Source organism: Panthera onca, chromosome E3, assembly GCF_046562875.1.
Source record: "Panthera onca isolate mPanOnc1 chromosome E3, mPanOnc1 haplotype 2, whole genome shotgun sequence".
In the NCBI taxonomy this organism is placed as follows: Eukaryota; Metazoa; Chordata; class Mammalia; order Carnivora; family Felidae; genus Panthera; species Panthera onca.
In genome coordinates, this window is record NC_138354.1 from 18,272,191 (window position 1) to 18,293,256 (window position 21,066).

The following is a 21,066-nucleotide window of genomic DNA, read 5'->3' on the forward strand; positions in this document are numbered from 1 at the left end:
CCCTGGGTGTGGCTGTGTGTTCACCTGTCTGCATGCATTCGTGAGGACACGTCCGCACTTGTGTGTCTGATTCTCCCTGTGTAACGTGTAGGCCTGGCAGGGTGTGTGTGATTCAGTATACGTGTAGCCATGTCCACTAGAGTGTCAGCTCTCTGAGGGCAGGGGTTTTGTTAGACTTGTTCCGGTCCTATCCTAGCACCTGGAACAGGGAGGGAGCAGCACAGTCGGTGTGAACACGTACTTAAATGAATGAATGTATCCAAGTGTGCTCACACGTCTGGTGTGCACCCGTGTGCCAGCCTGTGTGTAGACGTGCACATGTTCCTCTGTCTAAGGGTGTACCTGGGTGTTGGCCATGCTGCTCATATGCCACCACTCCCATCCCTTTTCCAAACTCCTGGGGAGAGGGAGCCAGAGCGGGCAGCGCCGGTCCCCATGAGGCGGGGCAGGAGGCCGCCTCCTCACGAGAAACTGGATCCCAGGACGTGAGGAGCAGCAGGGAGCAGGGCGGCCCCTTTGTCCCCCGATAATCCCCTCCCCGCCTTTGACCCCTCCCTCCCAGCAACCAGGGTTTAAGGTCGAGTTTGGGGGTTGTAGGGGACTAGGGTGTCACCTTAGTGTCCCCTTCCCTGCTGTCCCTTGCTTCTGGGGCTTCTGCACCTGCGCCCCCAACACACACCCACCCCAGGGTGTGACTCCTTCCCTCCCTCTCGGGCGGTCTCAGGGCTCAGCCCAGGTATAAAGCCACCTGAGGGGCAGGAGGATAGGTGCCCCAGAAGAACCCAGAGACTGGAGAGAGGAAGGAACCAAGGAGGGAGCATGAGCTATCTGCTAGGTGAGTGAGGGGGACAGAGTGCCAGGGCCTAGAGACCAGGAGGGAACGGGTACTCACTGGCCCTCGGCCCATATGACTCATGCACCTGGCAGTCTGCATGCTAGGAACTGCCAGATCCTTACATGCAGAAGGCTTCATTCATCGATCATTCATTCATTCAAGAAATATTTATTGAGCGCCTATTATGTGCTAGGTAGTTTTCTTAGCACTTGGGGATACAGCAGTGAACAAACAGACAAAAATCTATGATCTCATGGAGATTTCATTCTGCAGACAGACAATAATGTCCTAAGTAAGGAAATTATAATGCCTGTGTGATCGAAGGTGAGTGCTAAGATCCAAGCTTGTTGAATGAATGCATGAATGAATGGGCCTTCACTATCAGTCTTCCCTTAAGTTCTGAATTTAGGGAACTCGGGAATGTAGAAAGGGGAACAAAGGAGGCCATCCTGATTTGCCTCTCCTCTCCATTGCTTCCTGCTGGTGACCTTAGGTAATTCGCCTCCTCTCTCAGCCTCACACTGGGAACAACTGGGCCTGCCCTTTAAGGGGACAATTGGCGGCATTTACTCAAATTTAAAATGAGCACATCCTCCAATCCAGACATTCCCTCTTTGAAAAAGTGCCCAAAGAGCCTGGGATAAGGATGTTCATGGCAGCATTCATTCAACAAATATTTATTAAGCTCTGTGCTAGATGCTGGGGAACCAGCAGCGAATGAACCAGGGGGAGTTTCTCCTTTCCTGGAGCCAACATTCTAGGGGCAGAGACAGTAACAAACAAGTAGACAAATAAATAAAGAGAAATAGCAAATCTCTGAAGACTATAAATCGGGGAGAGGGAAGGGGCTTTTGATATGCAGTCAGGACAGCTCATCTGAATTGAGGCCTGAAGAACAAGAAGGAGCCAGCCTTGGAAAGGTTTGGGGGTGGTCTTGCAGGGCCCAGCAAGGGCAAAGGCCTGAGGATGAATGCTTAGAGAAGATAGGAGGCCAATACAGAGGGGCTAGCCCTTGTAGACCACTGGGGGCTTTGGCTTACACACTTTCACAGTGTGAGGTGGGAGCAGAGGGAGTGTTCAGGCAGAGGAGGGATTTAGCTGGACTGAGGAGTTGGAAGCGGGGGGGGGGGGGGGGGGGGGGGGGGGGAGCAAGGGTGAAAGCAGAGACCAGGGGTGAGGCTGCGGTAACAGTCCAGGTGAGAAGTGCTGGTGGCCGGGACTCAGGTGGTAGCAATAGGAGGGGCGAAGTAGGTAGATGCTGGATCCATCTTTTCAAGTTTTAAAACTTTTTATTGAAAATAACAAATATAAAAGTGTACAACTCATTAAGCGTACAGCTCAATGAATTTTCACAAAGTGATCATATCCTTGTCATGAGCACTCAGATCAAGAAACACAGACCTGCACTGGCTACCTTTTAAGGACAGAGCTGATAGGATTTACTGTGGGGGTGAATGTGGAGAGCAAGAGAGAATGACTCATCAAAGAGAGGACCCCACATTCTGACCTGAGCAACTGGAAGAACGGAAGCAGCTTTGCCTGAGAGGGGGAAGACTGGGGGAGGAGGGTAGAAGGGGAATCGAGAGTTGAGTATTAGACATTTTGAGTTAAGAATCTTATTAATATCCAAGGGAAAATGTCAAGCAGGAAGTTGAATACACAGGTCTGAAGTTCAGGGGAATGTTCTGGGCTGGAAATAATCTACTTACAGGGTGATTCTGTCCTGACTTGGATACACAAGATTGTTGCAGGCCACAAAGTCTGTGGCCACTTGAAGAGTTGTTACAAAGAGTGAATGAACTGGGGCGCCAGGGTGCCTCAGTTGGTTAAGTGTCTGACTCCTGGTTTCAGCTCAGGTCATGATCTCACGGTTTGTGAGTTCAAGCCCCACATCAGGCTCTGCACTGACAGGGTGGAGCCTGCTTGGGTTCTCACTCCCTCTCTCTCTCTCTGCCCCTCCTCTGCTCTCTCTCTCTCTCAAAATAAATAAATAAAAAAACATTTTTAAAAAATGAATGAACCAGCAGGCAGGCTCAGGAATTTGATCTGACCTCCGATTTTCTCTGACAGCCCCCCTCTGCCTGTTGACCCTACTGCTGCTACCCCTCAGTCTGGGGGCTCCCATCTCGCCAGCTGAGCCCATCAGTCAAGCCTACAGCCTGGCCCTCTACATGCAGAAGAATACATCAACACTGCTGCAGACTTACGTGAGTGACACTGGGCACAAGCAGGGGATGAGGGGAGAGGGAAAGTGCCCTCCTTGCTCAACTCTAAGTAGGAGAAGCAGAGCAAGGCCAGGAGAAGGCTCCCCCATGAGTCTGAGGGCACAGGGGCTCTGTCAACTAGAGACTCACTCAAACGCTGTCACTGATAGCTGGTGACCTTGGGCTGTCATTCCTTCTCTCTCTCTCTCTCTTTGTGGGTCTCAGCTTCCTCATCTGCAAAATGGAATTTGTGATCCTGCTTTTGCTGACCTTTCAGGACTGTTACAAGAGTCAAAGACAGCACATACAGAGAAAGACTTTACAGGGTCATAATTATTTCTACAATCACCTGGCGCTATGTGCTTACTTGAGCCATGTGCCCGGGCTGGGCACTCTGCCCATTATCTTGCTGACTCTTCAAACACTTCTGAGAGATAGAATCATAATCCACTTTACAGATAAGGAAACTGAGTTTTAGAGAGGGTGAATAATTTGCCTAAGGTCACACAGCTAATCACTGGCAGTGCCAATCCTCCCGCACCACCCCCACACTGTCTAGAAGTTCAAACTAGCAGTGACCCGCTAGCTGAATCTGCCCTACAGATGTTTTCTGTTTGGCCCATGAAATACTTGTTCAAATTTTGAACATGACTGCCTGTCTAAAACAGGCACAGGGACCCTCCTGGCCCCTCCTCACCCCATCTTGGTTCTGCCTTCTTCCTCCAGTTATACAATCCATCTGGCTCCTGGAGGCCCTAGGATTTGTGACTCCTCCCCTGTGCTATATTCCAGGCCCACGTCAAGTTTACTAAACCTAGTTTCTCGTGCCATAGCTGCCATCATTCCCTGGGTGGCTTTGGGCACCGTGAGCCTCAGTTTCTTCACCTAAAATAGTGATGGAGGTCTAGGTGGGCTACCAATTTGGGGATTTATCAGTGCGCACTAAGATTTTGTGGGTCTAGGTTTATGGAGGCAAGAACTTTAATGGAGAAGGCACTCAACTAAATTTAATGTTAACAATTATTTATTAATGATTATAATAAAACTAATAAGCATAAACAACTAAATGCTATAAATAAAAAAGATACATATAGGGGCGCCTGGGTGGCTCAGTCGGTTGAGCGTCCGACTTCGGCTCAGGTCACGGTCTCGCGGTCCATGAGTTCGAGCCCCGCGTCGGGCTCTGGGCCGATGGCTCAGAGCCTGGAGCCTGCTTCCGATTCTGTCTCCCTCTCTCTCTGCCCCTCCCCCATTCATGCTTTGTCTCTCTCTCTCTCAAAAATAAATAAACGTTAAAAAAAAATTAAAAAAAAAAGATACATGTAGACTATACGTGGTCAATAATATATTTAGACTGAAAATAGTATAATAAATAACACAATCATAGTGTCATGATGTCATGATATTAATGTAATATAGTGGCCTATCATGCCCTTACTGTATGCCAAGTGCTGTGCTAAGTGCTTTATATATACTACTTCTTATCATTTTCACGCATGGGAATTACTGAAGCTGTGAATCAAAGTTGTACAATTTATACATGAACCTGGAACCTAACAGAGCCCAGGCTCTGTGCTAGGACATCCCACTAACTCCTCCCCCTGGGAAGATGTCAGTCTTATGGAAGGCAGATGTGAAGTCAGCACCACTTCCGTCCCCGCATTCCTATCTGTCTCTGTTTCTCATGCAGCTCCAGTACCAGGGCAGCCCCTTTAGCGACCCTGGTTTCTCAGCCCCTGAGCTTCAGCTCAGCAGCCTGCCTCCTGCCACTGTCTCCTTCAAGACCTGGCATGCCCTGGATGATGGGGAGCGGCTGGGCCATGCCCAGGGGGCCTTCCTGGCCTTGACCCAGCACCTCCAGCTCGTAGGGGATGACCAGAGAGACCTGAACCCTGGCAGTCCTATCCTGCTGGCTCAGCTCGGCGCCGCAAGACTCAGGGCCCAAGGCCTGTTGGGCAACATGGCTGCAATCATGACTGCTCTGGGCCTGCCCATCCCCCCGGAAGAGGACACTCTCGGTGTTGTTGCCTTTGGGGCTTCAGCCTTTGAGAGGAAATGTCGAGGCTATGTAGTGACCCGGGAATATGGCCACTGGACAGACCGAGCTGTGAGGGACTTAGCTCTGCTCAAGGCCAAATACCCTGGATAGACGAGGCAGGACTTGCTGCCAGAGGCTGCAACACTTCTTTCCCAATGGACTCTTTCCTGCCTTGCTTCTTCGCTAAAGGAGACACATCTTGTCTAGCAGACAGGGCTTGTTTATTTGGGAATGTTTCCTAGGAACCAGGCCTCAAGTCCCTGTTGCCTGGGTCTTTCCTGCCTAGGTCCTATGACCTCCCTTCCAGATCTGGGTGGGACTCTATGGGTATCATTTTGTGGATTCTTTCAATCCAGTGGTCCTGGTTGCCCCCATCTTGGGTGGAAAGAATGCCAGGGCTCTCCCTGAGACCTTCCTTTTCCTGTAATTTTGAGGAGGTCCAGGGGCTGCCTTTTTGTTTCTACCTCATTTTCTGTATGAAGCTATGGGCTTTCTGAGCAGATAGGTCTCCTCTTCTTGCTGGAGTTCATTGCCTCCCCTAGTCTACTTCCCTGAGTATAGCCACTGTTCCAACTTTCTTCCCAATCAATGGAAGTCCAAATGAAAAAGTACTCATATAGATGTTTCCAGCTCAGGACACATCTACTTCCTGTTCTAGAGTGATGGACAATATCCCTGGCCTGGGGGCATTTGTTAATCTCCTATTTATACTGTGGCTTTTGGGTATGTCTGGGGGACCAGATTGTGCCCCAAGGATCCTCTTCTCCCCAAAGGTGTCTCCCCATTTTCGGCAACTGTATATACTGGTAACTTTAGTGTTCTTTTTTATTTTTAAACATTTTATTTACAAAAAATTAATTTATTCTCAGGAATAAAACTGTTTTAAGGTGTTGATTTTTTTTCTCTCCATAGATTTGGCTTGGTGGGGGGAGGTATGGGGATAGGGCAGAGGAGGTGAAGGAGGGAAAGGACATCAAACGGAGAAGCAAGGAGGGGGAGTGACGCACTGTGGGAAGGTGGCTGAAATTTGTCTGGAGTAGCCCTCCCACCAGGGCTGGCAGCCAGGTCCCTGGCCAGGAAAGGACAGAGAGAGGCAGTGAAAGAAACAGAGTTGATGAGGTGTCCCCTCCTTGAGATGAGGCGGAGAGGTACACCTGCTCACATGGGGCCAAAGGGAGACAAGAGATGGAGAAAAGGGAAAACAAAGAGACCCCTCCCCCCAGAGACAGGTGAAGGGGGAGACCAAGAGAGACGGAGGCAGGCCCAAGCAATGGAAAAGAGGGGGGAAAGCAAGAAAATGATGGACATGGGACGTCACAGACACAAGGAGGTCCGATAAAGAGACACGGAGCGCTTACAAAGCACAGAGAGGTGGCAGAGACAAGAGAGACGCAGACAGTCCGCCCTTATTAGGCACCGACAGAGACGGACTAGGAGGAGGTGACAGCAAGCTGCAGCCCCGCGCTCAGGCCGGGCCACTGGGCACCAGCTGGCCCAGGTCGCCCTCGGTTCGGCTCACCCACTCGCGGTAGAGGCCACACACGCGGAGCCCCAGAACCTTGGCAGGGAAGACGCCTGCGCCGGTGGCGGCGGCGGCGGCGGCAGCGGCGGCGGCGGGCTCGGGCCGGGGCCCGCGAGTCTCGGTGCCCAGCGCGGCCAGAACGGCCTCCACCGCGGCGCCCAGGGCCCGGGCCTGGCGCGCCGCGTCCTCCAGGCGCCGCAGCAAGCGCGGCGCACGCGGGTTCAGCTCCGCCTGGTGGCGCCGCACCACTTCGAGCAGCGGTGGCAGCGCGGTCAGCGCCGCCGCGTCCAGCCGCAGCCGCTCGGGCGCGGGCAGGCCCGCGTGGCCCGGTGCCGGGGCGCTCAGGCCGGCTACTGGCAGCCGCGGGGGCGAGAAGCCGGGCAGCCCGAAGGGGTCTCCCTGGTGCTGCACCTGCGGAGACACGGCAGTCAGGGGGGCCCCGCCCTTCCCCGAGAGGCGCCGCGACAGAATTCCTCCACTCTCCACTCCTCCCGCTCTCTGGGGCCTTAGTTTCCCCACCTCGCAAATGACACATTCCTTCCAACACAACTGTTGTGTTTGATACGACAACACGACCCCCCCCCCCCCCCAAAAGTGGGCTTTACACCAGTGCCTTTGTTTCCTCATCTCTAAAATGGATAACAGTATCCACTTCATAGGGTATTTCCGAGCATGGTAAAATGCTTCCAGCAGATCCTGGCCCACTGGAAGGGCACAATAAATGTTAGCTCTTTTATTAATGCCATCTTTCAGACCGGGGCGCAAATCCAGTCTCTGCCACTTGCTAGCAATGCAGTTTCATGCAATACCATTTCCCTTCCCCGAGTCTTACTCTTCTCATCTGTAAAATGCGGGATCAGCTCCCTGTCCTGTCTTTCTACTAAGGATTTCCTGAGAATCACACAGAGACTGCTGAAAACCATCTGTTTCTCTCTCCCCTCATCCTCCACTATCTCTGCACCTGCAGGGGGCTCATTTGTTCATACAAATGAACAAATGAAAGATAAAAGAGATTTGTAATTTGCAAACATGCTACAACTGTACCATTTATCCTTTGCTGACATCTTGTCTCTGGTTCAGGCACTGTTTGCTGCTTTAAACACACTATTTCCTAATCTTTCCAATAATGGATGTGATGATTATGATGATGCTGATTTTATAAATGAGGATATTGAGGCTGCTGAGGTAAATTGAGTTGCCCCAGGTCATCTATCTAGGAAAGGACAGAGCTGGATTTTGAACCAATGTTCACAGAATTACAAAGCTAGTTCTCTCTCTTATTCCACTTTCATAATTGTTACATCATTCTTTTTTCATGTTACCATTACTGTCCAAAGTCACAGCAAGTTAGCAGACCTACAGTCTTTCTGATTCAAAGCTATACCCTCCTTCCACTACACCAGAGTAATTGGTGGAAATACCCTCCTTCCTTGGGTAGCGCCCTATGCCTAACCAAAGATGGTGGCAGATCCCCCCTCCTCTGTAAAAGTCCCTTCTTGGACTGGAATTTTTGCCCCATGTTGAAACCCCTTCTTGGTCTCTCTGTATAGCACAGGTAGATGAGTTTACAACTCATCTTGTTAAACTGCCTCCTTTAATAGCTGGGGAGACCAAGGCCCATGGTGGTAAGGTGACAAGATCACAGAGAGCCTAGAACCTAGGTTTCCTGACTCACTCACTCAATTCTCTTTACTCTCTCTGCCTCTGTCTTAATGCAGTGTGGTAGGATAGCCTCCAAGCTGGGGCAGACACAGGGGCATTTGGGGCACAGAGAGGGGCCAGTTCCCCAATTTGCCAGCATGGCAAATTGTGTCCCATTTTTCTGCAGCTGGGAAATGAGGGTGGAAAAATGGGTGGTCAGGAACCTCTGTGATCTGTACTTCCCCACTCCTCAGGCCTCTGGCACCCCCATCCCCATTCCCACTCACATATTCCTGGAGCAGCTGCTCAGCATATTTGGTGAGGAGGCGGGCAAAGCTGTGTGTCTGACGGATCTTGGCCTCCAAGTGGGGAAGGAGTGAGACTGAGGAGTCAGCCTGTGGGTCTTCTGGTGGGAAAAAGGGGGAGGGATGAGGGCAGCCCAAACCCCTACGCCTTGACCACTTCTTGCAGGCTGGCTCTTCCTTCCTGAATCCACAAGCTCTGCTCTGAATTCTCCAACTTTTAAGCTGGGCAGGCTATGTCCCATTCCCACCAATGGTAAATGAGGCACCAGACATTCGCCAAACAGTTGTCCTACCTGAAATGTATTCTCTGATGCCAAATCATTGTTGAAATCCTATTAAAGCCAAATTCAAATATTGCCTCCTCAGTGCAGCCTCTGGATTCACCCCTCCCTTAAATTAACTTTTTCCTTTTATTTTAGGCCATTTACTCATACTTCCAAGGTAGTTTTTTTAATGGCTCCTTTATTTGTGTTAATCTGCCTCAGTCTGGGAGCCCTTTGAGGATAGGTTTCACATACCTCGGTACCTCAGTGATGGTGAAGTTTAACATCATTGAAGCACAGAATTTCAAGTCGGAATGCTCCTTTAAGCCCATTCTACAGACTGGGAGACTGAAGTCCCATTTCCTCCCCAAAGGACCTTCTGTGCAAAAAGCTAGAAACCCGCATCATCCACGACTAGCCTTTCCTAGCGTAAACTAGAGGGTGGAGCCCCGGAAGCATGACTACATTTCCCGAGCTGCACAGCGCGCCTACCAAGGCATGCTGGGGAATGTAGTCCTGGCCCGGCAACTACCGCCCCGCCCCCCACCCCAAGTCTGAATTTCCCACCGCCTGTCCCTATCCTTAACAACCTCGACTTTCATCTCCTGTTGTCACTCACTGGTTCCTGTGGTCCAAAGAAACTTCCTTCCCTAACTCTATCTTTCCCTCTGGCCCCCAACTCTGATTCTTTCCCAATACTCAGAGGATCCAGGCGTCCAAACCCAGCTCCCAGTCCTCTCTCCCAGGGTGTACTCGAACCCGTGATCTAGAAACCCTGAGCCCAAGTCCCTGTGAAGGCACAGCCCAGGCCTCCGCTAAACTCCGGCTCTTGTCCCTTCCCACAGCTCACTCACAGCTCACCCGCTCGTTACCTGACACCGGGGCCCTGCTCTCCCCAGTTCAGGCCGCTCCCATCCCGGACCCGGAGTGGCTGGGACCCTGACCCCAGCTTCCAGCCCTTCAGACCCCTGCTCCCCACGGACACTCGACTTCCGGCCCTTCAGCCCCTTACCCAGACTTCCCTCCCTCCGGCTCATGCTGGCCCCTGGCCGATCCCGGTTGCCTCCACGCCCCCCTTCCGAAGGGGGGAGAAGGGGAAGGGGTAGGGGCGTGGCCCGGGCTCAGCCAATCAGGGCTCAGACCCCAAACAATCTCCCCCCCCCCCCGCCCCTCCCGCCCCAGGCAGGATTCCTTGGCTCTGAGCTTAGCTCCCTACTTGCGCAGCCCAGTCAGGAAAGGGGCCTGAGAAGGGTTAGCAGGTTGTCTGCGTGGTGGGTTTAAGACCTTGAGGCTGGGTGTGCCGGGGCCCGGAGACAGCCCTGGTCCCGCGGGGAGGAGGAGGCTCAGGCTCTGACCCGGTGCAAGACTTAGGGCCGGAGCTTCTTTTCCGAGAAAGCTGATGGGGGGATGGGGGATGGGGGTGGGGGGTGGGGAGGGATAGGAAAGGGTGGAGCTGGCAGGACAGGAATGTGCTGGTCCTACCTCCTGTTTGGGGGAAGGGAGGGGAAACCGCGATGAGGGCCCTCAGGCTTGGGCCACACCTGCCCAGACAAATACCTTCTGGTCTTAGATATTTTCTGTGTCTCTCTCATTATCTCTCTCTTTCTCTCTCTCTCTCTCTCTCTCCCCCCCTCTCTCTCATTATCACACCTACTAGGAGTGTAACAGATACACCGCCTCACTTCACCTTACCAGGCCCAGTAAGAGAACCCCTCCGACTTACACACATCTACTGCATGTAGACCTTCATTCTCACCCAGGAACAAGGTACGGGGGGTCGTACCGACATGTCCACCCCACTCACCTGATGCAGATAAACGATAAAAGGTCTGTACACACTTACACCCATAAATTGTTCCCAAGTACCTACTTGCCCTGGGCTCCGGGACCCAGGAATGATCGATCCATACTTGGTCTCTGGCCCCCTGAGGAGCTCGGTCTGATGTGGGAGACCAGAGCAGGTAATGGGGTTTGTGAGTGAAGGTTTGTGAGTGACTGGGAAGGAGGACTGTGTGTCTGTGAGAGTATTGCCAGAAGCAGATAATTGCTAGAATAAAAGAAGGCATTAACGGGCAGAGGCCATAGCAGGTACAATTGAAGCCAACTGTTGGTAGGGGCCACAATCACACACTTATTAACAGCGAATATTTATTGGGCATTTCCTATGTGCAGGCATTGTTCCAGGAGCTACATTACATACTAACTTACTCTCGTTATAGTTGAGGGAACAGAGAGATAAGTGAGTTGTCTAAGGTCACTGGACAAGCAGAACTGGGATTTTCCCCAAGGCAGTTTGGCTCCAGAAATTTGGTTATAATCACTCTCTTATACCTTAAACCCTCTGGCCAGAGTCCCACCCTTGCAACACACACACATAGCAACCCATGTCATATCTGCTGGCAAACACAGCTTCAAATAAAATCAACCTAAACACACTCATTTTAAGTAAACTTTTAATTGAAGTATAATATGCATAGGGAAAAGTACATTCATCCTAAAGTGTACAGTTCAGTGAATATTCAGAGTAAATATGTTGGGGGGTGGGGACCAACATCAGATTAAGAAACTGAACATGACCAGTCCAAGAGCTCCCTTTGAGCCCCTCAGCCCTAAAGGTGACCACTATCCTGACTTCTCACACCACAAATCAGTTTTGTCTGTTTTGAACTTCATATAAAAGGAATCATACAGTGTGTGCTGTTGTATTTGATTTCTTTCATGAGACTTGTCCCTATTGTTGGATGTGTAGCAAGACATCACTCTGTGCTGTGTCCACTGTGTGAACAGGCTACAATTCATTTGCCACTTTCCTCTCGATGGGCCGTTTCCAGTTTGAGGACATTATCGACAGTACTATGAACATTCCAGTACACACCTCTTCCTGCTCATACCTGTGTATTTCTGTTGAGTGTTGATGACCTAGGAGTAGAATTGCTGGAACGTGTAAGTTCACCTTCTCTAGAAAACTGCCAGTTTTTCAAAGCGTCTCTACCAGTTTCCACTCCCCCAGAAATGAGAGCTCTGCTTGCTTTACTTCTTTGTCTACACTTGTTATGGTCTGTTGTTCTCATTTTAGCCATTCTGGTAGGTGGAGACCTACTCATATTTGCAGCGTCTGGCCGGTAATGGGCAGTCAGTGAAGAGACAGCTGAATGAATGGCTGGAGAAAAACAGTCTGGGAGCGAGAGCCAAGGGAGGCTGGACACATACTCTGCGCACAGCATTCGGGGCCGCCCCCGCGCAGCTCGCCGGGACCGTGACCCCCTCGCGCCCTCTGGCGCCCACGTGGTCTGAACGCACCGCCTCAACCCAGCTGCGCGCTTCTTGGCGCCGAGCTGTCCCCAACCCTCCCTCTTGGTGGCGGGTAGGGGGCGCTGCGCGTCCGGGCGCCCCGAGGGGGCGGGCCCGGTCGGGGCGGGGCCGGCCGGCTTCCAGGCCTGGGCTCTGGCCGCCCGCGCCGCCCGGCCGCTCCGGGGACGGGCCGGGGCGGGGCGCGGCGCGGCGGCAGGAAGCGGGGCGGGGACTCGCGGAGGCGTTGGGGAGCGAGGGAGGGCGCGGCCAACTCCCGGAGGGACGGCAGGCCGAGAGAGCGGCGCCCGGGTCTGGCGCCGAGCCTGAGCCCGCCGGACGGGAGGCGGCCCAGCCGCGGGCTCGGCCTCGGCCCCAGCCCCGCCAGCATGGCCGGCCGGACCGTGCGGGCCGAGACCCGGAGCCGGGCCAAGGATGACATCAAGAAGGTGATGGCGACCATCGAGAAGGTCCGGAGATGGTGAGCGCTGCCCCGGGGCCAGGGACGGGACCTGGCGGGGCTACTCCTCTCCCAAATGCGTCTACCCTCCCTTCGCCTGCCGTGGCCCCCAGGTGTTAGGTGTACCCCCCAGCTGCGCCCTGGAGCTATAGGGCTCTGTCCCCCTTCTGGCTACACCCTAGGGTCTACAAAGCGTGTTCCCAAGCCGTACCCTCATTTATGCCCCGCCCCCTAAAGCTTTGCCACTCCTCCCTCAAGTATGCCCAGGATCTTCATTGGTGTGGTCCCCGGCTGGGTCATTAGTCTTGCTCTCTTGTATACCCCAGGGGTCTGCAGAGCTATGGCCCCAAGCCACACTCTCTTTCTAGAGGCACCCCCACGTAAGGCCTGGGGTCTGCAGGACTTTCTCCTTCTAACTATGCCCCATTAGCAAAACTGCACCACCCCTACTTCTGCAGGTCTCCCCAGATGTGTTCAGCTCCTGGGGGGCTCTCTCCTCAGAACTCTGACCCAGTCCCCCCACCCTCCCACAGGGAGAAGCGCTGGGTGACTGTGGGCGACACTTCCCTTCGTATCTTCAAGTGGGTGCCAGTGGTGGACCCCCAGGAGGAGGTGAGCAAGCTCTCCCACACCAGGCCCTTCATCTGTGCAACCTCAGGCGAGTCCCTCCCCACCGGGGCCTCCACCTCCAGTCCCGCTCTGAGACCTCAAATGCAGCAGCCAAGACAGATGTTAACAATTATTAGCAACTCCACCCCCTTCTCCTTTTTTCCTGCTTCCCACCCCTGAGTTCAAGACCTAACTCACTGTGCCACACTCTGTCACCTCATGCAGGGTCTTTTGCTTCTCTGTGCCTCAGTTTACTAATTTGTACAGTGGGGGCTTTGCAAGCACTAACTGGAAAGCTGCCACTGACCCTCACCCCTTTAACCCCCAGGAGCGGCGGAGGGCAGGTGGTGGGGCAGAGAGATCTCGAGGCCGGGAGCGACGGGGCAGGGGCGCCAGTCCCCGAGGGGGTGGCCCTCTCATCCTGCTGGATCTCAATGGTATGTAGGGATCGTGGAATTTCAGGGGGAGGTGTGGGCTGTAGATGAGGGAGAGAACTGGGGCCCTCAGGCCCAACCCTCTCGGCTTTTGCTCCCACAGATGAGAACAGTAACCAGAGTTTCCATTCGGAAGGCTCCCTGCAAAAGGGCACTGAGCCCAGCCCTGGGGGCACCCCTCAGCCCAGCCGCCCTGTGTCACCTGCTGGACCACCAGAAGGGGTCCCAGAGGATGCTCAGCCCCCACGTCTGGGCCAAGAAAGAGGTAGGACCAGGTGCCTCCCTAGAGCCCTCTCCTCTGACTCTTGTCCTCTGCAAAGTTGAAGCCACCAGCTTACATCTACCAACACCTACTCCTCTCCTGTGTTACCTTCTCCTGGAAGTCTTCCCTGACTCTCACAGAAAGTCACCATCCTACCTCCAGCGACTGTCTGTCTCATTCCTCTGGCTTCTTTGGGTCTTTAGATAACTAATCATCGTCTGAGATTTTCATGTAAATTTTTTTTTACTAATATTTCTCCCCACAACCCCCACCTCATGTCAGCTTCCTGAACCTTGGGTCCACATTGATCTTGTTCATTACTGAATTCTGAGAACAATGTGGGACACATAGAAGGTGCTCAATAAATATTTGTTGAGGACTAAATAATAGCAATATTCCTGAAGGTGGTTAATAAGTGATAATAACAGCCCATACCTATCGAGCTCTGACTGTGTGCCAGATGCCCTTCTGAATGTGTTGTAGGTCACGTAATCCTCATTATAACCCTATGGGGGCTATCACCCCCTCATGTAGATGAGAAGCTGAAACTCAGAGAAGTACCCCAAGCTCACACAGCCAGTGAGCCCATATCTTGGGCATAATTCCTCCTCACCTCCTCTCTCTTCTGCACAATCCCCTGTCTGGTCTGAACCATGTCCCAAATGTGTCTGCCTTCCTAGAAGAGCTCTTACCCCCACCTGGCTCCAGCCTCCTTATGGGTCTCCTCTCCCCCAGTCACCTCTGCACAGCTGCCAGAGCAACTTTTTCTTTCTTTCTTTTTTTTTTTTTTTTAACGTTTATTTATTTTTGGGACAGCGAGAGACAGAGCATGAATGGGGGAGGGGCAGAGAGAGAGGAAGACACAGAATCGGAAGCACGTTCCAGGCTCTGAGCCATCAGCCCAGAGCCTGACGCGGGGCTCGAACTCACGGACCGCGAGATCGTGACCTGAGCTGAAGTCGGACGCTTAACCGACTGAGCCACCCAAGTGCCCCCAGAGCAACTTTTTCTAAAGTACAAGTTTGCCAGGCTCATTTTCCTGCCTCAAAGCCTTCAATGGCTCCCTATACCTTTGACTCCTCCACTTGGCACTCTGGGCCCTTCTTGAACTACCCCTGCTGGTCTCATTATTCCTTTCCAAGAATACCATGACTTAGGCTTGTGGGCTATGTTTAGGTTGTGCCATGCACTTGTGCACCTTTACTAACGTAAAAATAATAACAGGCATTTATTGAGCACCTACTATGTGCCAGATGCTTTACTAAGGGCTTTACCTGTATTATCTCACTTAATCCTCACAACTGTCCATGTGGTGATTACTATCATTCTCCCCACTTTACAGATGGGAAACTGAGGCCCAGAGGAATTAAGTCACTTGCCCAAGGTCAGGATTTGAACCCAGGAGTCCAACATCAGAATCTGTATTCACTAAATATATGTCCTGTTTGCCTAAAATGTGCTCCACTCCCCGTTTGTCTACCTGATGAAATCTTACTCACCTGTCAAGATCCCACTTAAATGTCCTTCCTATGTTCTCTTCCTGGCTTGCAGCCAGGTCCCCAGCTCCCTCCCCGGTGTCCCTCAGCCCTGGTCTGTGCTGTGGCATGGAGCAGCTGCTCAGGGAATATCTGTTAACTTGATGTTCCAGATCCTGGGGGCATAACTGCAGGCAGCACGGATGAACCCCCAATGCTGACCAAGGAGGAACCTGTTCCAGAATTGCTGGAGGCTGAGGTGAGAGAAGCCAAAGGGCTGGACTCCTGGGTCTCTAAGGCAATGGGGGCTCTGGGGCAGCCAAAGGCTTGGGGGCTGCACTGCTGAGGTCCAGGCAGGAAATGTAGACCTCAGACACAGCTCAAGTCTCAGAGGCTGGGTTCTTAGGGCTGAAAAGGAAAGGGTGTTTTAAGACAAAGTCCTGTGGGCTGGATCGGGGCTGATTTAAGACCATTAAAAGCCTGGAAAGATCGTGGTGCTCCTCCAAGTATTTTATTTTATTTTAATCTTAAACTATAAAATTAGCTTAAGAGAGTCCCCTGACAGACTTCTGACTTTTTCCACAAGGACTACCTTGATGCATTTTCCAGAAATATCAAGTATCAGCTTCTTTCCCCCCAAACGATGTTGTTGTTGTTTCCGGTGCCCACTTAATCTACTTCCTGGGTCCCTGGCCCTGGGCTAGACTCCTAGGTCCGGGAGGGGAGTGGAGTGGAGGCGCTGGAGAAGGCAGAGGCTAGGAGGCTGTACTCCTGGGTTTGGGTGGAGCTCACGCCTGTCCGCCCTTCCTCTCCAGGCCCCCGAAGCTTACCCCGTCTTTGAGCCAGTGCCACCTGTCCCCGAGGCAGCCCAGGGTGACACAGAGGACTCGGAGGGCGCCCCCCCACTCAAGCGCATCTGCCCAAATGCCCCTGACCCCTGAGAAGCCGGCCTGCCTGTCCTGTCGCCCCAGGGGCCCCTTTGGCTTTTTACAAATAAAGACCCTTTTGTAATTTTGTGTCATGTCATTTCCCCGTCAGGGCTGGGGAGGGTCTTTGGAGACAGTTTTGTCTCATGCTCTGTTTCTCAGATGGAGTCACTGAGGCTCAAAGAGGATCTTCCTATAGTCATACCATGAGTCAGACATGGAATGGGAGCTTGAGCCAGGACGCTTCCTCCCCAAAACTCCCTCCACCCTGCCCTGTCCTCCTTACCTTGGACCCTTCCTGACCTTCAGCCCTCCTCTGGGAATCCCAGGACCCCACTTCTTGTTCAGCTCTCCCTTGGGCCCAGCAATTACCAAAGCCCTGGCCCATGATTCCCATTCATACATAGGAACACAGCCCAGAGGGACTTTGGGGTCTGAAGTGACCCAACACATTCCTTGCCCTCAAGAAGCTACAACTTGTACCTCCGGCCTCTGCTTAGCCATTTCTCCACTGGAACCCCTGCCTACACTTCTCATTGAGTCTTGCTTGTCCTCAGCCCAATCACTACCTCCTCCAGGAAGTCTTCCCTGACCCCTGGCTCTGTTTCCCTTCTTTAGGGCTTCCATCACCCACTGTGCCTCCTCCCCTCTGTCTCAGCAGACATTTATCAGGCTGTTTAGGATGGCTGTTTTGTTTGTCTGTTTTGTCCACTAGGTTGTGGGTTCCTGAGTGCAGAACTTGGTCCCCAGTCTTATCTAGCACCATGTTGGGCATAGAGCAGTTATAGCAACTGTTTGATGAGTGACCAAGTAAATGAATGTGCCGTGGTATCTGGGAAGGCTTCTCTGACAGGGCAGTGGCATGTGAGACATGAACCTCAGTGTGGTAGATCTGAAGTCAGTGGTCCTGGTTCAAACCCCGGCTCTGTTACTCACTAGGTGTGTGGCTGCATGCAAGCCATTTCCCCTCTCTGAGCCTTAGTTTGTCTATCTGAGCAATGGGGACAACAATGAGGCCTCATCTGCCCTAGTGATTTGTGGGAACCTTCAAATGATATATGGCACCTTCAGTCTGTGCCTGCAAAAGAGGTAGAGTCAGGTGTATTAGCCCTACTTTTATTTTTAACAAAGGAAGAGACTGAGGTTCAGAGGGACCACACTGGAACTTTTAAAGAACTATTTAAAAACAGAGGGATGCTTCCTGATAGCAGCTGAACTTGTGACAGCTGAGCCAAGGCTGGCCAGGGGAGCCAGGTGTATCGTGATGTGGAATATTTGCTGCTTCCTGCTGCTGCGACAAATTACCACAGATTTACTTCGTGATTTAAAGAAACACACATTTATTATCTTACCGTTCTGGAGGCCAGAGGTCCAAAATTAGTCCCACTGGGCTAAGGCCAAGGTACCAGCAGGGCTGGTTCCTTCCAGAGGCTGCAGGGGAGTATCTGTCTCCCAGCCTTTTCCAGCTCCTCCATGCCACCCGTCCTATGATTTGGGGTTCCTCCCTCCGTCCTCAGCATGGCACCTCCTGGTCTCCCTGTCTCTTCCATCTTCACATCTCGGGTCCTGCCTCCCTCTCCTAAGGCCCCGGTGACTACATTGGGCCCACCTGGATGATGCAGGTGACTCTTCCCATCTCAAGACCCTTAAACTTAAATCACACCTGCGAAATCTCGTCGGCCACATAAAGTAACATCCACAGGTTCTGGGGATTAGGTTGTGGGCATCTGCGGAGGGCCATTATTCAGCCTGCTACCTGTGGTAATAATCTCAGCATTTTCTTGGGCATAGAGGTCATCTCATGATTCCCTTTGACCACCCCATGAGGTGATGGGAGTGCTCTGTAAACTGTGAAGTGCCTTGTATGGGTTAGTCGTACAGTGTTAAAGCCCAGAAAATAGGTTCTGGGCTTGAATATCAGCATCTCCATTCGTTTGCTTGTGGCCTTGAGCCAAGTGACTTAACCTGTCTGGGCCTCAGTTTTTTCATCTGTAAACTGGCGATAATACTAATGTCAGCCTGGTGAGAGTGTTGTGAGGATTAGATGAGGAAATAATGGAGAGAGTGTCCTTGGCTTGACACATAATAAGTGCTCAATAAATGACAGCTGTTTTCCCTATTACTCCATTTCGCAGATGAGGATACAAGGGTGTAGGGATAGAGGCCAGAGACTTGCCTGTCTGCGAGACTGGGGAGGAGGAGTCCATATCTGAGCAGCCTTGAAAGGCTAAAGTTTGAGTCTCCCCCATTCTTGTTCCTCACTTGGCCCCAGACCCCAGGCATCTGTCCCCTATTCCAGGCCTGCACCCACCCTCTCTGTGGTCCACTCTGTGACCTGGTTTAAAGTCCACTTCTTCCACAGCCACACCCCCACTCATCACCTTATAATGCCCTCCCTGCCTCCCTGCTTCCCACCCCCTCAGGATGTCTACACTCTCTTTTTGGAAATTCTTCCACCCCTGACTTTTGGGTTCTGGCCTCTAGTGCTCCCCCATTCTCTTCTGCTCTGTCACTCTCTCCTGATCCCTTAAATATCTCTTGCCCTGGCCTAGCTCTTCATGCACACTCCCTGCTGGGTCCACCTACCCTTTTAATCAAGGGCTCCCAAATCTCTGCATCCAGGTTCCGCACCTACCTCTAGTCTCAGCCAGATGCCTGCATGACATCTCCACTGGGATGTCCAGACCCTCAGCATCCTTCTCCTCCCACCCTGTTCCTACCATCACCTGTACCCAGAAATGGCCCCTCAATCCCAGACTGGAGCACCCAGAAGTCAGAGTCCCATCAACTATCATGTTTCATTAAGTCTCTGTCCTGAATAACTCTCCCATTTACCCCTTTCTTTAGGGCCCTTCTGTTTGCTAGGTTCCTCCTGGTGGATTTCCTGCTTCACTCTTGCCCACCGCAATCCATTCTCCACCCAGCAGCTGGGCAGTCTCAGAAACTCACATCTGCCCATGATACTGCCTTTGGCGAGAACCCTGCAGTTCCCTTTCCTGGCAGGATGGGGCTACCTCCTGCCGCTTCACCCCACCCCTGCACTGCTTCCCTGAGAACTGCTGATAATCACTCTGCTGTTTCTGAGTCTAGGGTTTTGCTCATGCTGTTTACGCTGCTAGCAGATCTCTTCTTATCCTCTCTTCATCTGGGAGATGCATTCTTTTTTTTTCTAACCTTGGCTTCCTGGTGACTTCTTTTGTCATGCCCCCTGCCTCCTCCTCTGCCATTTCATGGGACATCAGGTGTTGCCTCGTGATGATCTGTGTTAACTTGGGTCTTTGGCACCAGACTGAGCTCAAGGAGGGAGGAGAATTCCTTTATTCCTAGAAACATGTATTTATTCCACACTTACTGTTTGATGGGCACTATTCTAGGCCCTGGGGATAAAGCCTAAACAAAATGGAAAAAAGTCTTTGCCTTCACAGAGCTTACCTTCAATAAATTGTATCATCTGTAGGAAGTTATAAGCACTCTCTAAAAAAAATAAAGCAAGGGAGATGGGAAAAGGGCGGATTGCAATTTTAAATAGGGAGATCAGAGGAGGCCCTACTGAGGAGACATTTGAAGAAAAGCTTGAAGTAGTGAGGGAGAGAGCCATGCAGATATCCCGGGGGAGAGCATTCCCGGCAGAAGGAATAGCCAGTGCAAAGGCCCTGAGGTGGAGTGTCCCTGGAAATGAGATCAGTGTGACTGGGGCACAGGGAAGTAGGGAAAGAGCAGTGGGAAGTGAGGTCAGCTCTTGTAGGGCCTCATAGGCAGGTCACAATCATAAAATGGCAATCAAAATCAATCCTGCTTGGAGGCCATTGTCAGGACTTTGCCTTTTATTCTGGGCGAGATGAAGAGCTATTGAAGGGGTCTGAGCAGAGAAGTGACATGATCAGACTTAGGGTTTTTTTCCCTCCTAATATTTTATTATAAAAAGTTTCTGGGTGCCTGGCTGGCTCAGTCGGAAGAGCAAGTGACTCTTGATCTCTGGGTCATGAATTCAAGTCCGCATGGGGAGTAAAGATTACTTAAGCAAAACAAAAAAACCTTTAAAAGTTTCAAACATGCAGCAAGTTGGAAGAATTGTATATATATGTATATATACCCGCCACCTAGATTCTGTACCATCTTACTGTATTTGTTTATCACGTATCCATATCCATTCATCCATCTATCAATCTATCTTATTTTCTTGATACATTTCAAAATAAGTTGGAGACACTGGTATGTTTCCCTCTAAGTCCTTAAGCATGCAGGTCATTGACTAGAGTCCAGTATTTCTTTACAGGTTTGTCTTTCTTTGCCCTTGAAACAAAATATCTATATAGTGAAATGCGCAGGTATTAATTGTATGATTCAGTGAGTTTCAATAAATGCACACATCTGCATAATGCAAACTCTTATCAAATACATCATTATCCTCCTGGAAAATTTCCTGTGCTCCTCTCCAACCCTTCCCAAGCCCCCAGAGGCAATCACTGTTCTGGTTTTGTTTTGATTAAGTTAACCTGTTCTAAAACTTCATATGCATGGAATTATACAGTATCTACTTCTTCACATCTGCTTTCTTTCACTCAGCATAATGTTTTTGAGAGTATCTGTATTGCTGCTTAGATCAATAGTGTGTTCCTTTCTATTGCTAGGTTATAGTCCGTAGACTTGGCTTTGACTAGGCACGCTCTACTGGGTGGAGAACAGCCCTCTCCCTGTTTCTAGCTCCCTGCACAAGCCTGTCAAGCCTTGTGGGCTCAGAGCCCTCGATGAGTGCATCTAGGGAGACAGACAGCTTGTTCCCTAGGACCTTTCTAGGATGTAG

At 51.6% G+C, this 21,066-nt stretch overlaps 3 protein-coding genes across 3 annotated transcripts; 2 read left to right on the plus strand and 1 right to left on the minus strand.

The window, feature by feature from the left end:
* Positions 1 to 2,892: 2,892 nt before the first annotated feature.
* Positions 2,893 to 5,286, plus strand: LOC132689365 (cardiotrophin-2; the record flags this gene model as incomplete). Its single annotated transcript, XM_060649062.1, has 2 exons — positions 2,893 to 3,042; positions 4,730 to 5,286. Coding segments are annotated over 2 exons (609 nt in total), but the record flags the coding sequence as incomplete, so codon positions are not given.
* Positions 5,287 to 5,878: 592 nt separating this feature from the next.
* Positions 5,879 to 9,916, minus strand: LOC132689363 (cardiotrophin-1). The gene is made up of 3 exons (XM_060649059.2): positions 9,821 to 9,916; positions 8,528 to 8,646; positions 5,879 to 7,010 (listed from the first exon to the last, which is right to left on the minus strand). The coding sequence occupies exons 1-3, from the start codon at positions 9,843 to 9,845 to the stop codon at positions 6,543 to 6,545; spliced, it is 612 nt and encodes a 203-aa protein (XP_060505042.1). The 5' UTR covers positions 9,846 to 9,916; the 3' UTR covers positions 5,879 to 6,542.
* Positions 9,917 to 12,225: 2,309 nt separating this feature from the next.
* On the plus strand, positions 12,226 to 16,347 carry BCL7C (BAF chromatin remodeling complex subunit BCL7C). The gene is made up of 6 exons (XM_060649026.2): positions 12,226 to 12,577; positions 13,090 to 13,168; positions 13,494 to 13,602; positions 13,703 to 13,864; positions 15,510 to 15,595; positions 16,152 to 16,347. Exons 1-6 carry the CDS (start codon positions 12,486 to 12,488, stop codon positions 16,275 to 16,277), a joined length of 654 nt encoding a protein of 217 aa, XP_060505009.1. The 5' UTR covers positions 12,226 to 12,485; the 3' UTR covers positions 16,278 to 16,347.
* The last annotated feature ends 4,719 nt before the right edge of the window (positions 16,348 to 21,066 follow it).

Excerpts from the sequence above, each read along its gene's own strand:
- LOC132689363 (XM_060649059.2), bottom strand. The coding sequence starts at position 9,845 with ATGAGCCGGAGGGAGGGAAGTCTGG. Across the intron at positions 8,647-9,820 it reads CCGGAGGGAGGGAAGTCTGG|AAGACCCACAGGCTGACTCC; the intron begins GTAAGGGGCTGA and ends TTTTCCCACCAG. Across the intron at positions 7,011-8,527 it reads AGCAGCTGCTCCAGGAATAT|GTGCAGCACCAGGGAGACCC; the intron begins GTGAGTGGGAAT and ends GTGTCTCCGCAG.
- BCL7C (XM_060649026.2), top strand. The coding sequence starts at position 12,486 with ATGGCCGGCCGGACCGTGCGGGCCGAGACCCGGAGCCGGGCCAAGGAT. Across the intron at positions 12,578-13,089 it reads ATCGAGAAGGTCCGGAGATG|GGAGAAGCGCTGGGTGACTG; the intron begins GTGAGCGCTGCC and ends ACCCTCCCACAG. Across the intron at positions 15,596-16,151 it reads CAGAATTGCTGGAGGCTGAG|GCCCCCGAAGCTTACCCCGT; the intron begins GTGAGAGAAGCC and ends CTTCCTCTCCAG.